The 14,460-nt window shown below is 39.2% G+C and overlaps 1 protein-coding gene across 3 annotated transcripts; it reads left to right on the top strand.

Moving 5' to 3' along the window:
• Window positions 1–822: 822 nt before the first annotated feature.
• Window positions 823–14,203, top strand: dync1li2 (dynein, cytoplasmic 1, light intermediate chain 2). 3 transcript variants are annotated; one of them, XM_017304106.2, is made up of 13 exons: window positions 823–996; window positions 1,756–1,829; window positions 2,290–2,406; window positions 2,521–2,751; window positions 6,320–6,480; window positions 7,225–7,318; window positions 7,457–7,592; window positions 7,751–7,862; window positions 7,951–8,010; window positions 8,310–8,354; window positions 8,428–8,542; window positions 9,534–9,659; window positions 10,910–14,203. In XM_017304106.2, the coding sequence occupies exons 1-13, from the start codon at window positions 911–913 to the stop codon at window positions 11,017–11,019; spliced, it is 1,467 nt and encodes a 488-aa protein (XP_017159595.1). In that variant the 5' UTR covers window positions 823–910; the 3' UTR covers window positions 11,020–14,203. The 3 variants fall into 3 exon arrangements, with proteins under 3 accessions (XP_017159595.1, XP_008403324.1, XP_017159596.1); XM_008405102.2 differs by having other exon boundaries at window positions 824–996; window positions 9,531–9,659; XM_017304107.2 differs by having other exon boundaries at window positions 824–996; window positions 9,531–9,659; window positions 10,915–14,203.
• Window positions 14,204–14,460: the final 257 nt, after the last annotated feature.

A 14,460-nucleotide genomic window follows, 5' to 3' on the forward strand; every position in this document is an offset into this window, starting at 1 on the left:
TCGGTGTAACTAACATGCAGTCAAGCTCTACAGAACTCTGCTAATAAGCTTATATTGGAGCCAGGGAGACACCTAAAAGGACATCGGCCTTTGAGGACTGGAGTTTCAGACCACTGCTGTAATTACAGCAAAGTGATTCTTTTGGAGTGGCTTTTACAAAGTTTTGATCTCATTCCTGGTTAAATGTATGGGCAGAGCTCAAAACATCATCCGGTACAGCGGTTTGTTCAGGGGAAAGTGGCCAAAATTCCATCAATCTGTTACAAGAAGGTTATGAAAAAAAAAAACTTGATACAAGCTACACCGTTTCAAAGTTGTCAAAATACTATGGAATTGTAAACTTCTAAATATGAAGAAACGAATAACAAAGATTGCAAAAAATATTAAAGTGTATAACAAATAAAACAATTAAGATAATACTAACTAGACTGAAACAGGAAAGGTTTAACTTGTCAGAAAGTGTCTGATAAATGGTGTCTTTTTATGTCGTGCATGTAAATATCTGGTTGCCCTGATTGGCGCCCCAAATATATTTCTGCTTAAGGCATCATACAACCTTGGGAACATTGAAAATGTATCCGCCATCAGCTGATTAACAAAAATGACATCATTTGTTGGCATATGGCCAAATGCATATTAAAAGTTTGACCTGACATCTTAAGATGAAACATTGACAAACATGGTTTACATATAAATATGTCTGTTGTTATATCGCAGAAAGCATCTTTTTATTATTATTCCCTGTTATACTGTTGAGTTTTTAATATAGCGAAAGAAGTGGCCGTGCCCTCTTGCTCTCGGTGCGGCGTCGCAGTCAACGGATGTAACGTACGGTCGGTTAGTTGGATGAAGGCGGTGCTAGCGGTGCCCAAGCAGCAGGGCCTCGCCTTTGTGGGTGTAGAAAGAGAAGATGGCTCCCGTTCTGGAGAAACAGCTCCCGGGTGCAGCCGGACTGGGCGACAATAACAAGGAAGACGAAGAAGGACAAACACTTTGGCAAGTCGTGCTGTCTTTTAACGGCTTCTTGTCAGCACAGAGCGCCGTGGGACTATCGGAGCCGCGGCGGTTGTGCTTTGTCACTGCCGGTTGCTCCCTCTCAAACACCGGCCCGGCTAGCTTTGTAGCAGTAACGTTAGCAGCAGCTGAACCTTAATGCTAACAGACGAGCTAACGTCATCTAACATAACCTCCGCTACTTTTCACCAAACAGGCTTGGCTTTTTTCTGATTGTGTGTATACAGCGAGAGTATTTAGATCGGTCAGGTTTCATAGGTGTTAATAATATTAAGAGATTTTATTTAGAGTTTAGCCAGATGGAAGGGCTAGACACTAAATAGCTTCTTTATGAAGGATACAACTATTGAACCGGAGAATATGAATGTTAGGAAGCAAGCCTTAACAGACTAGATTAAGAAAACCTGACAATGTTTTTGGGTAGTATTGACCACTGCAGATCATGCTATGGTCTTATCAGTTTTAGTGATTTCGGATTCTTGCCTACTCTTTTTCAATCTGCTGGTCAGTGGTGATAAATTATCATTTCCTGATTTTATGCTGTCGTGGACTCGTCTCTGGACTCTCATTCAATAACAGCTAAAGTGTCAATAAACTGAACCGTTTGTGAAGCCAACACGGTCATAATTTCAACCTTTTTTTTTTCTTTTTTTTTTTTTAAGAAAGATACAGAGTTCTTATCACTGAACACATGACAGACATCCAGACCGTCCTGTTTTTGACTCGTTTTCTGTTTTATAGGTCCTCAATACTTAGTGAAGTTTCAACCAGGTCGAGTTCAAAGTTGCCATCAGGAAAAAATATCCTGGTATTTGGTGAGTATTTGTCGACTGATCTTTTGCGCTCATTCTTCTGGGCTGTATTTTATTCTTTTTTTTTATTGTTGTCAACCCAATTAAAACATCTGAGGTGCTTAGAGCTGAATCACTGCATCTGTAATATCAGACATAACATGACATGACTCAAAAGCAATGGCCTTGTGATGTTTTCTTGGGTGGGGTCATCTATGAATAAGCACTCCTTAATTGTGAAAAAGAAATGAGCAAAGATGATATGACTTTGACACTGTTATCTCTGCCAATGAGACCATGATTTGCATTAAGATTTTCACTTTTGACATCAAAAAATGTCTACATTTCTACATCAAAATATTTTTACTGAAATTTATAGGATGACGGAGAGTGACAAAGCAATTGGAGAATACCAATTGCAACTGGGCATATTTACTCTTCCAATATACTATTGATTATGATACAATAGTTAAACATCTTGCAGGTGAGGATGGGTCAGGAAAAACAACGCTTATGGCCAAACTGCAAGGATCTGAACACAACAAGAAGGGGAGAGGACTGGAATATCTTTACTTGAACGTCCATGATGAAGACCGAGACGGTGAGTTTACCTGCTGCGACTTTTCCGTACCCAATCCAAAACAACACAACTCCCCAAAATCACACCCAAAGCATTGGAAGAGTCTTAAGATTTGTGCTGTTTTTTTGTCTATAGACTTGACTCGCTGTAATGTGTGGATCTTGGATGGAGACCTGTACCACAAAGGCCTACTAAAGTTTGCTGTCACACCTCAGTCGCTACCTGACTGCCTGGCTGTGCTCGTTGCGGACATGTCGCGGCCCTGGACCATTATGGAGTCCATGCAGAAGTGGGCCAGTGTGCTCCGTGACCATGTGGACAAGCTAAAGGTTCCTCCAGAGGACATGAGAGAGCTGGAGCAGAGGAGTGAGTTGGCATCTTTCTCCTTTCTGCCCCAACGGAACGTAAACATTAAATGTAATGTGTTGTGAAGCCGATTGCAAATCCGATTATGAACAAAAACTACAGATTGACAAAGGAAGCAAAAGCAGTTGGCTCAAAAAATGCAAAATCTACATTTTGTTTAGTTTTCTGTGGGAATTAGTGAAACAAGCAGCAGCAAAGGTGCCTGAAGCATCTGAGGTTGGGAGCAACGTGAGTGTTGTGTAATGAGAGTAAGGCTTCTTGCTGACTGGCTGCTGAGGGGAGGAGGAAAAAAAAGGAAAGCTTGGTATATGTGCTCTTTGGAAGGCAGATGCTGGATAACATTACACATTGTCATGGCTGATTCTAGGTCATCATCAGAGAGGCCCATGATCCTCAGCTGTGTGTTCCTCGCTGGAAGCGAGTTCTGCAAATCAATGAGTGTGATGCACTCAGATGTTTTCCTGTTAAATTTAGATCTGGTCATCTCTCATTTATGAAGTGTTCTTTTGTGTTTGGAGAGATTGTTGCTTTTCAGACTACTTAGTTTAAGCCTTTGGCGGTTTGTACAAACATTTGTTTGTTTCCAAAGTCTCAAACTTGCTATTACTCTAAAGTGTAAAAGAATTTCTTACACAAAATGTTTTTTTTCTTCTAATTACTAGAACTAAAATTCACATAAGTATTCAGATTTATTTTCTGTGTATTGGATGCTAAATAAGTAATTCAACAGTAATGAGGAAGTTGTGCGATAGAAAGAGGAAGCTGTTGAGGGGTTGACCAAACTATACTTAAAGTTAAACATTTTGAATTGGTTCTCATCTCTGTAGTTCCATGAAGAATTCCCTTCAATTCAAAGATTCTAATATCATAAATGGTTGCCTTCACATTTAGGCCTTTCACATTTAATGCCAGTTTCAGGCTTTCATTGAGGCTGCTGGTTGTGATTTTGACAGATTATTATTATTTTTGAATTTTGAGCATCCTTAGGGAAGGAAAAACTGATCCTTAAACTCATCCACTGTAGTTGGTAGATTTTCAACTTGAACCATAATTTCACAGATAATTGACAGTGATGGTATTAGTTTGCGCTGTTGCAGTCTTTGGTGGTCCTAATACTGCGGTCAGTTCTTTGACAGTTACATTTCAGTGTTTTGTCGGGCCCTTCCAGTGTGTCTTCTAAAATAAAGCAGCATTGTCATGTCAGTAACACAGTGGTGAGACCAAGTTATGCAGGCGGGCCAGCTGAAGTCTGGGAGACTGTCAGTGGCTTTTGTCCAGGCGGTCTTGCACACGTCTTGCATCATGGTTTCCTCCCTTTCCAAGAGCAACGTCAAGGAAAGGAAGTAAACTGAGTGGGTCTGAATTCAGTCAGTGGGCCGGATATTCTGACTGCTCCTGAGCCGTGACTAAAAGTAGGTTGGGCTTCTTGGGCCTACTCTTGTCAAATTACAGGATCAGCCTTTTTCTGCAGCATGGTGTGCTAAAACGACACTGTTTTTGCTCAGCTTTGCTGATAATGGAGGAATTTTTGCTACTTAAGAATATTTGAGATTGCTGCATGCACATATGTTCTGGCTGTGTAGTTTTGAGAAATCAGATGAGTGTTCTTGTTTTGGTATTTAAATGGGTCACTAAGATCCCTTTAGAGTACAGATGCGTTTTGGCCTCACCTTTGTTTGTTAAACAGATAAGTAGGTCTTGATGGGGCAAAGTCTGTCAGCTTGTGCTACCTTCATTTAATACTCAGTGACATAAAGTGAAGTTAAAAATAAAGTAACTATTTCCTTAAGAGAGAAATGAGTGCATGATTCCTGTTGCTCATTTTTATTTCTCTTGTGGGTCGTGGTAAAAAGCCATGTACTTTTGATGCAAAATTGTAAATACTATTTATACAAGGTTTCTGACTGTGTGTAATCCTAAACTCCACAAAGGATTTGATTAAAGAGCGATTTGAGCACCAGTGCTTGTCTGATGTTCAGAATTCCCTGTTCATAGGAAAAAAGTTTGACCAAAACTGACGAGCTTGTCTGTTTTAATGGGCTCTTCCCAAACTGCATTCTCTAAGTGCCTGAGGAAGTAAGCCAAAGCTTCCTGCTTCATAACCCCCCACATTCCCAAACTCCTGCTGCAGCTTTGAAAATATCTGGACAGCTTTTCCAGCTCGACAGGATGGGGATGAATGTCATTTCTAATTTTCTTCCCCAATTCTCAGTCTGTTATGGGTAGAGCTGTGATTTCATGCAAATGTAGACAATATTCACACAACATTTTTCCAAAAGTCTTGGGGATTGTCAAGACGGTTTTTGGCAAATGTGAGACAGGCCTTTGTGTCTTTGCATTTTTTTCAAGCCCACATGTTTCAGTTCATGATAATCCAAGTAAATTAAGGAGGGGGAGAAAAAAGAATCAAAATCATTTCATTGAGGAAAACAAGCTATCTAAAAAAAAAGTACTCTTAAAAAGTAATTCCCTCCTAAGCCTAAAAAGCGTTTGTTCCACCCTTGGCAGCAACAACTGCAATTAGGTAACAGTGAAAACTGGTTAGAACTCTTTTACACCAATTCTTTCCATAATTATCTTAATTTAGCCGAATTGGGTGTGTTTTGAGCATGAACGAACTGTTTAAGGTCATGCCACAGCACCAAATTCACATTTTAGTTCAGACCTTCACACACAAACACCTTCACCTTGGTCTTTCTTTGAGAGTTTTAGATCATCGTCCTGCTTCACAGTCGAAGTGTTTCTGAACTTGAGGTCACTAACTGATTGTCTGACATTCCCCTTCAGGATTTTCTAGTACAGGTCAGGATTGACATTTCCATAAATTGTGGAAGTTGTTCATGTGCTGAAGATGCTAAGCAGCCTCTAACAATCACTCTGCTATTGCCAAATCTGTCAATAAGTTATTTTTCTGAAACCTGTTTTTTTTTACACTTATGGATTATATTTGTCTTTTCAGTTCACTCAATATTTTCTCAAAAGTTTTAGGTATCATTAATATACTTTTTGGTAAGTGTGAGATAGATCTTTATGGTGTTTAGTTGACCAGCAGGGATTTTAATAATTTTAACCAGTGATTTTATCAATAAGCTCTATATGGATAAAACTTTTGCCACATCTCTCTTTTTGTTAACTCATTAACATTTACTTCAACCGAAGTAAGAGTCCAGCAGTGCTTCAGATGTTGTTCTGGGTTCTTTAGGGAACGATGTTGGATGAGTTGTTGACACACTCCTCTAGTTATTTTAAGTTTTGCACAATTAAAACATCAGTTTAGGTTCATAGATTGTTAAAATCCACAATAAGTGAGATTAAACTTAGTATTTGCATTTGGACAATATCTTAAAATTTAGTCAACTAAGCAAAAATATTCTTTCAAAGCCAGAACCTTTGAGTGCCCAAATGAAACTCAGTCCAGTTTTGTGGTCAGCTTGTTTGACTGCACGAAACAAAGACGTCAGACTACTGGAACTTCTGTGAGAGTTCAAATAGTCTATTACTGACTATTACACTTATGTGCTGTATTCACCAGTTTTGTACTTTATTTCTTTTTCTTTTTCCTCCCAAGTGGTGAAAGCCTTTCAAGAGTACGCAGAACCAGAGGACGCCACCCCAGCCTCCCCCCGACGGGCTCCGACATCAGGGGAAGACGAAGCCGTTGTGTTACCACTCGGGGACAACACACTCACACACAACTTGGGCATTCCAGTGTTAATAGTTTGCACAAAGGTAAACAACCAGTCCAAAAAAACCCCCAGGTTTAATAACACGATGGCACTATAAGGTTGAGGCAATCTTATTTTCCAGACCATTTAATCCTGGTTTTAAACGTCCTTTTCATATCCATGAATGAGATGATTTGGCGTAGCCCTCTTCACAATGTTTATGTCTTTCTTAAAGATACCGCTTTTAAGCTACGTTAAACATTTAGCACCTTTTATTTGTTAACTTTCTCCAGGAGTCCTGTAAACAGAGGTGGGAAAAACATTCATTAACACTAAAATTTAATCACCGCTTGTTGAATTATCCTTGCACTAAATGTTGCCATTATGATTTGTTTTTACAAAAAACATGTGGTTGCGGAAAGCAGTGCATACTCCTTTTTATTGGTATTGCTTTTGTCCCTTTTTTTTATTGTTGAAGGAAGATGAACTACTCAAGTGAGGCCCAAAAACATAGACAAAATCATGTGTTGCCTTAGAAGCTAATTTACATTTTTATGTGGTCATTAGACAACACTCTCTTTACTTAGAGCTCCCTAATGCCTAATTTACACATATAATACTGAAGTAGTTACCATCAGGGGAAAAACGTAACAACAAAACATGTTTTTCAGGCCCTGTGATATAATTAATTGATGTTGGAAGTTGTGTTTTTTGAGGACTGAATGGAGAACGCACTTAAGGATTCTGTGTGCTCCACCTTTAATGCCGTTTTTCCTTTTCTTTCCGTCTCTGTTTTAACTCCACTCAGTGTGATGCGATCAGCGTATTGGAGAAGGAGCACGACTTCAGAGACGAGCACTTTGATTTCATCCAATCCTGCATCAGACGATTCAGCTTGCAGTGTATCCTTGTTGTATTGGTTAATCACTCAAATTTCTCAATTGTACACAGTTGTTTGGGAGGGAAAAAGTTGTTTTATACGGGACTCTTTTTGACACTTTTTTTTTGTCAGTAGCTTCCCTAACTAAATCCAACAACAGATGGCGCTGGGCTCATCTACACTTCAGTCAAAGAGGAGAAGAACCTGGATCTGCTTTACAAATACATAGTGCACAGGCTGTATGACTTTCAGTTCGTCACGCCCGCCTTAGTGGTGGAGAAAGATGCAGTGTTCATGTAAGTAAGGCATGTGATTGTTTGCCTGTTGATCACTGTTGTACAGCTGCTCATTTTGTCACAGTCATTTAAAGTGAAATTGGATTGTTTGCTACAAAATGCTTTACGCCTCTCGTTTTCCCTCCCGCGTGTAAACAATCTTCTCCTTTTGCTCTCAGACCGTCTGGATGGGATAATGAGAAGAAAATTGGGATTTTGCACGAAAACCTCACGACGGTCAGACCCGATGATCCGTTTGAAGATTTCATCACAAAACCTCCAGTACGAAAGGTACGGCAGAGCAAACGCTGACACAGTGACTGGACAGTGGACATTACAAGATGTCATAACAGATTATTACTTTTTTTCTTTCTTTTAGTTGGTTCATGACAAAGAGATAAATGCAGAAGACGAGCAGGTATTCCTGATGAAGCAGCAGGTGAGTTTCAGCTCATTCTTTGTGTTTCGCATTTAAATTTTTACTTAAGAATTGCAGCTTGCATCGCATCACGCTCACATTGTATCCACTCACAATTTTATCGTATTTTGTCCTTTGAGTAATGCCACACATACTTCCCCTTTTAAGGACACATAAAGTAGGAAGCAGTCAGGAGAAAAAAATATTTTTAAAATGAGTTTCCTCCACTTCTCCCTTCTGTGTCTCGCATGAAACAATAATGGATTCAGATGTATCAGCGGCTGTTGGAAGCCATTAATTCCTATTTTTCTCCCCTGCAGTCTTTGCTAGCAAAGCAGCCAGCAACACCAACCAGAGGAGCAACAGTGAGTGTCTGAAAGTCCCAACTACGTTTGCTGCGCTTAGATTTTTCTGACTGACGGACTAATCTCTTTTTAGGAATCTCCTGGAAGGACGATGTCATCGTCCCCCAGGCCGGCGGGTCGTGCTGGCCAGCCAAGTGTAACCAGCTCACCAATGGCCTCTGTCAAAAAACCTGACCCCAACATGAAAGGTTAGTGTGTGGTGTTTATTTCTCATCACTAAAAGAATAATTTTCCTAGAGTTATCGCCATTTTCACAGGGCAACAGTGGCAGGAGTTTGTCAGAGGCTTTAAAAAGTGTTGAATATCTCCAGATTTTCTTGTATTTCATTTGGCTTTGCTAACATTTGAACATGTTTCCCTGAACAGCAATGAACTGTTTAAAATGCTGTGATCCTGGCACAGCATTTGGAGGAATTAAGCCCAGTGGGAAGGAATTAATTGCTGCCATTCCTGCAAAACTGTAGAAGAAATCTGCTCATCTGCTCTTAATTTTGTTTGAGCAGGGGTCATCTAGCTTTGCCGTGAAAAAAGCCTATGTTTATGTCATTCGTATCGAATAAAATTCATTTGGAGAGCCGGAAAATGCAACTCGCCCCTCAAAAACAAAAATATAGGTCAAAGCCTCAGATTTAGAAAGTTAAAAACATTTCTTTCACATTAGATACCAAAGATTGTATTTAACGAAATCCGACTTAAAAAGTGAATGAAAATAGTTATCCAAAGCATCTGTCCAAGATGCTCGAAACAAAAAAAACACCTGTGTCAGTTGAACATTATATTTGACTGTAGTTGCCAAACATGCAACTGAATAAATCAGTCGGCTTATTCCTAATAATTTTGGCAGGTCTTAAATTACATGCCTCTTAAAATGTTTTAGTCTTGAATTTTACCTATTAAAATCTGCAAAAATCCAATTTTACAGTACTCTGGTTTGATTGTAAAATTCTCTAACATTTCTCTTTAGCTTAGAAAACGGCATTTAATATAAATAAAACACAATGAATATACGCTAAAGAAGTAAATGGTCAATGTTTGGAGTCAAAAATAAACATTTGGGTCAGCTTAACATTACAACTTTAAATGGTAATAATATAACATGCATTAATGTGGTGGAGGATGGCTTTCGTCGGGTCAAAATGTGGAGACTGCTGTAATGCAGAAACATTTCTGTTGCAGCAGGGGCTGCTAATGAGGGAGTGCTGGCCAACTTCTTCAACAGTCTGTTGAGTAAAAAGACTGGATCTCCAGGAAGCCCAGGATCTGGAGCAGTCGGAGCTGGAGTGCAAGGATCTGCCAAGAAAACAGGTATAATCCATCACTCCAGTGCTGAACATCTCTTTGTTTATTTCTAGTGTTTTACTGTTTTGTTGTAACTTCTTCTCTCACGGTTTGCAGTTGTCACTTTTGAATGTTGACACAATTAAAACTTTTCCATTAAAGAGGTTCCAGTTTTTAACCAGGGATATCGCTTGAGCCACTTTTATAAAAAAACAGTTTAAAAAAACAGTTTTTTCATCTTGCTGATAATAAACTAGAGCAAAGGTTGACAGAGTAGCCACAAATTGTTCTCTATTAAGAGTAGCACTACTTTCAAGTAAAAGTAAAGCACATGGTGAAGTAAGACTTCTTCTATTTCTTATTTGTTTTTCCAGCAAGTAACTGAAGTAGTTGTAACTCTTTGCAGTGTGCCACAGGGACAGAGCCGAGTACCCCAATAACTACCTTAATAGTGGATTATTGGGTTGAATTATTTCTATGGATTACGGAAAGATGACCTTAAAACATGTCGTCTTCAAAGCTCCACTCATTCTGTTGCACGGCCAAAAAGTGTCTTCACTAACCAACAGGGAAAAGACGTGTTTTATTAGCAGCATATGACAATACCGTTCAATTAACAAGATATCGTGCTGTTTGGGATAAAAAGCGTCGACTGGTTTGATGGTAACAGCGGAATGAGGGAATCTTGTTTTTTGAAGCTGTGAGCCGCTCTGCTGTCTGACGTTTTATGCCTCCAGCCTGAGTAAGATGGTTAATTCAGGAGAAATGAAAAGGTGTCAACTTTGACTCGACTTCTGACTGCTGAAGATACAGGCCTGTATCCACTGAAAGCATCCGTCACTGGTGTGTGCATGGAAACTAATTAAGTCCTTCTCAACTAATCCACCTTTTGTTTTAAAGCCACTTGAATTCACCAAGTTGCTGTATTTTCAGCCCTCGTCCATTTTATTGTATTTTTTATTTTTGACTTTATGACTAAAGTCACTGCATAACTCCTTGCTGCCTCAGATCACTTGTGTATGTTTTGCTGTAGCTCTGAGCGCCGCTAACATCTCAGAGCAAGCGCGAAGAATTAGTGCATGAGTACATGTTGTTTTTTTTTAAGTTTTGCATGGGTGTTAATGAGTCGCCAATCACTATCATTGTACCGCATCCCAATTCAAACTCTTATGTCATCATATTGCTGATTGCAGAAAATTTGCTTTTGTTTTTCCACAAAAACACAGAAGCTACAGGAGATTACTTTTGGGTTTTGTCTCTCTTTCCTTTTTCCCAAGGGCAGAAGCCGGGTTTGACTGACGTCCAGGCCGAGTTGGACCGGATGACTCGCAAGCAAGACTCCGTGGTTTCAGCTAACAACGTACCGCCAACAGAGAACGAAGCGTGAAGGCAACAAAACGGCTGCGTCGTCCACTGCGTTAATACTCTGGAAAAAAAAATAATAATACATGTACATGTGAGCATAAACAGAAAAGAAAAAAAAAAATTGACCAAATTCCCAACGCCTGTATCAGTCAGCACACACTGTCGGTTTCACCAAACGAGCTTCCGATGCGATCAGATGGTGAGATGGGATGAGCGATAAACACAGACGGATCTCTTAGTGAGATGAGGAAGTGCCGTAAGGCTTGGCTTTATTTTTCTGTCTTCTCTTCAACTGTAAATGCTATTTTGTGAGGGATGTCAGTTTTTGGAAACGTGTGCAACTCTTCCCCTCCCCGGCAGCCGGTCCGAGGCGCTGGTGCTGCAGGCCTCCTCCGTCTCTGGGATAAAACGCTGTCCTCACGGACTCTGAAGAGTGAAAACACACTCAGCCTCGTGGTCCCTGGTTCAGCTTATCTCACAGAAGAATCTTTGGTTGCAATTGGAAAGATATTTAAACATGAAATGTTAGGAAAAGTAATTGAAATACTTGCAAACTTATGTAAAAAAAAAAAAAAGACGAAAAAAAAAACTGTTGGATATGATACTGATGTATTTATACAAAGTTCCTCCTTTTTATTTTATTTTCTGCACCATTTCTTGGTTCAAGGAAACATTTATCTGCAACATGTTAAAATGACATCAAGACACTAATATGACGTGTCCACACAGCTGATAGCATATCATTTGCCCTCGCTCATCTCGAAGGATTCTGTAGATATAAAAGCGTCACAACAATATTCAGGTTAACTTAATTTTGTACAAAACGCGTTTCTGTCCAAATAGTGAAATTAGCTTCTTTGACTAAATGAGACTGGATGGGATTTCTTTTTTTTTTTTTTTTTTTTTGAAGGGCTTAGAGGTTGCAGCAGCGTTGCTTCTTTAGGTAAAGGTTTGTATATTTTGGGAAGGGTTGGGCAGCATCTTTCCTACTATAACTCCTAAGTGCCTCGCACAGTTAGCCGTTTGTGTCGTAGTAGAGGTGCTTGTCTACACTAGAGGAAATGCACTGTAGCACCACTGGTTTTAGGGCCTTTGTTGTTTTGTCCCCCAATTAATTTATTTTGTATCATGTTTTTTTTTTTTTTTTGTCAGCTTTTGGATTTTTTATATTTTCAGAAATAAGCTTTCTGTGGCCTCTTTTAATAACATTTTACAGAGTAATTGCCTTCAAGTGCACTGGCTGCTTATATCAAGAAGGAAAGCGGTGAGAGTGACTTTGGCTGAAACCACTTCACTGCAGCCAACACACATTCAGTTCTATGCTGTGCTTTGAACAAAACAAAAGATATCTTACTCTTCAGTGTTAGACGGCACTTGTTCTCTCCTCTGGTTTCACATTTTCTTCACGCTGTACTTTGCATGTCGGTTAAAAAACATTCCTGTTTTCTACGTGAAGTCTGTGGAGAAACAAACGCCTCCCTGTAGGAAACCTGTTGGTTCACTTGTTTTTTTTTTGTTGCTTTGGTGCCCATTTAAACGACAACCTTTTGCCTTCAATGTGCGACCTAGTTCGCCACACTAGGCCCCCCTTGCCTTCACAGGAAACATCCTAACTTTGCGTGTCCTTAAGGGGTTGCTTGATTGTTTTCTGTCGTTACCGTTTTGAACTTTTACTTGCAGCAGGCATACTGTACCATGTCATAAAGTCAGTAAGTTTGTAGTTTGATACCATAATCCAAAAATGTTAGCGCAAGCTCGTTATGCAAGGCCCTGCTTAATCCTATGGATAATATCCAGTGTGGAGTGGCTTTTATAGAAATGGTCTGGGGAAAGCAGCCAATTGCTATTCAAGTGAGGCGAAGGGAGGAACGAACCGGTGGGAACTGGAACATGTAACCAAAGATGCTTAGTAGTCTTTACTTTCTGCATTTGTATGTCTTCCATTAGATTAACCAGTGGCCTTTTTTCTGTGCTACTCCTGCATGAAGCTCTTTCATTCCACTCATCAGACCTGCCTTTTCAACTTTTATTAATACCCTGTAAAGTGGTAGAAAAAGCTTCATCTGTTCAACTGTATCTATCATTTTTTTTTGGGGGGGGGGGGGATTAATGAGCTCTACAGTATTTTGTTGCTGTAGGTTAGGGATACATTTTGTAAACCACTTAAAAAGTAACTTTTGGCACACAGGGTTTATCTCTGAATTTACTATTTTCAAAAGGTGTAACGGAAAATTAAAAAGAAAGTATCTTACATTGGTCAACAGGCTTGTTTAAGCAGCGTCTAAAATGAACATAATTATCTACTTTGCATTTACTTTTGCTAAAGATGAAGCTTTTAAGCATTTTTTTCTTCTCTGTTGTTGGACTGGATGAAGCACAATTTATAATCAACCAGAAGCAGCGGACATGTTTAATAAGCACTTCTCCTTGGACATTTATAGAAGTTCCTTATCTCTTATTTTTGGTCCATCTAAAAATTGGAGTGAATTCCCCTTTCAGAAAAAATGAGAAAGGAAATCGTCAGAATTTGAAAAGGGCAGCATTATTGGTATTATGCAAGAATAATATGGAGTCATAGGACATTTCTTGCTGGTAGTTAAGATGTACTTGTTTGGTTCTTTGCTCAATACTTGCCCTTTGTGTTTACTGTCAAATTAAGCATGTTTTTTTTGTATTTTTCTTCAATGGTTTTGCCTTTCTGAATTTTCAGTTTGAAATGCCTCTGCCCTGACCGACCACCCTGGTGTGTTTTGATGACACACAGCCACATCAGCTTAATTTAGGCGCTTAGCTGAAATTAAGCCACTCGGTTTCAGTGTTGCGCTTACTCTGTGTTGAAGATCGGACGTCGCTTTGGTCGATTGATTTGAATAAAATACCGAAATTAACTTTTGTACTCGGATGCGAGCGGAAATCAGCTGCCTCGTCACATCCTAACTGAATGGCCTTCAACCACTATTGACTGTCTACATCTATGCGAGACTACAAGCTTCTGCTTCCAGTCCTTTTATATTTAAGATACTGAGACATTTTTAAGCACATGGCCGGCTCTTTTGTGTCTGGAGTAATTCAGAGGGTTGATTGTATATTGTCTTTAACACAATTCTGTAGCCTCTAAGCTGCCATGTGGATCCTTGCTTCTTATGCTGACAAAAATAAGGAAAATGTTTATCAGACCCCTGGCTTCAATAAAACCAAGAATCCTATGTCTCTGATTTTTTTTTATTTTTTTAGATTTTCTTATAAAGCTATTGCTTCAAAAGTACTTCTTCAAAATATGCACCTACTATAGATCATTTGAATGTACAAATCCAGTCAAATCTAAGCACATTTTTATCTGGTGTTAATATTTTTGTATAATGTTTTAAATATCTATTTTATAAGCATAAACTAGAGAGTTCAAATCCTACCAATTTTTCAAATGTCTCACTTACAAAGCACGAAGAGGTCTGCAATTATCTTA

This window comes from Poecilia reticulata, chromosome 3, assembly GCF_904066995.2.
Source record: "Poecilia reticulata chromosome 3, P_reticulata-male-v2, whole genome shotgun sequence".
Taxonomy (NCBI): Eukaryota; Metazoa; Chordata; class Actinopteri; order Cyprinodontiformes; family Poeciliidae; genus Poecilia; species Poecilia reticulata.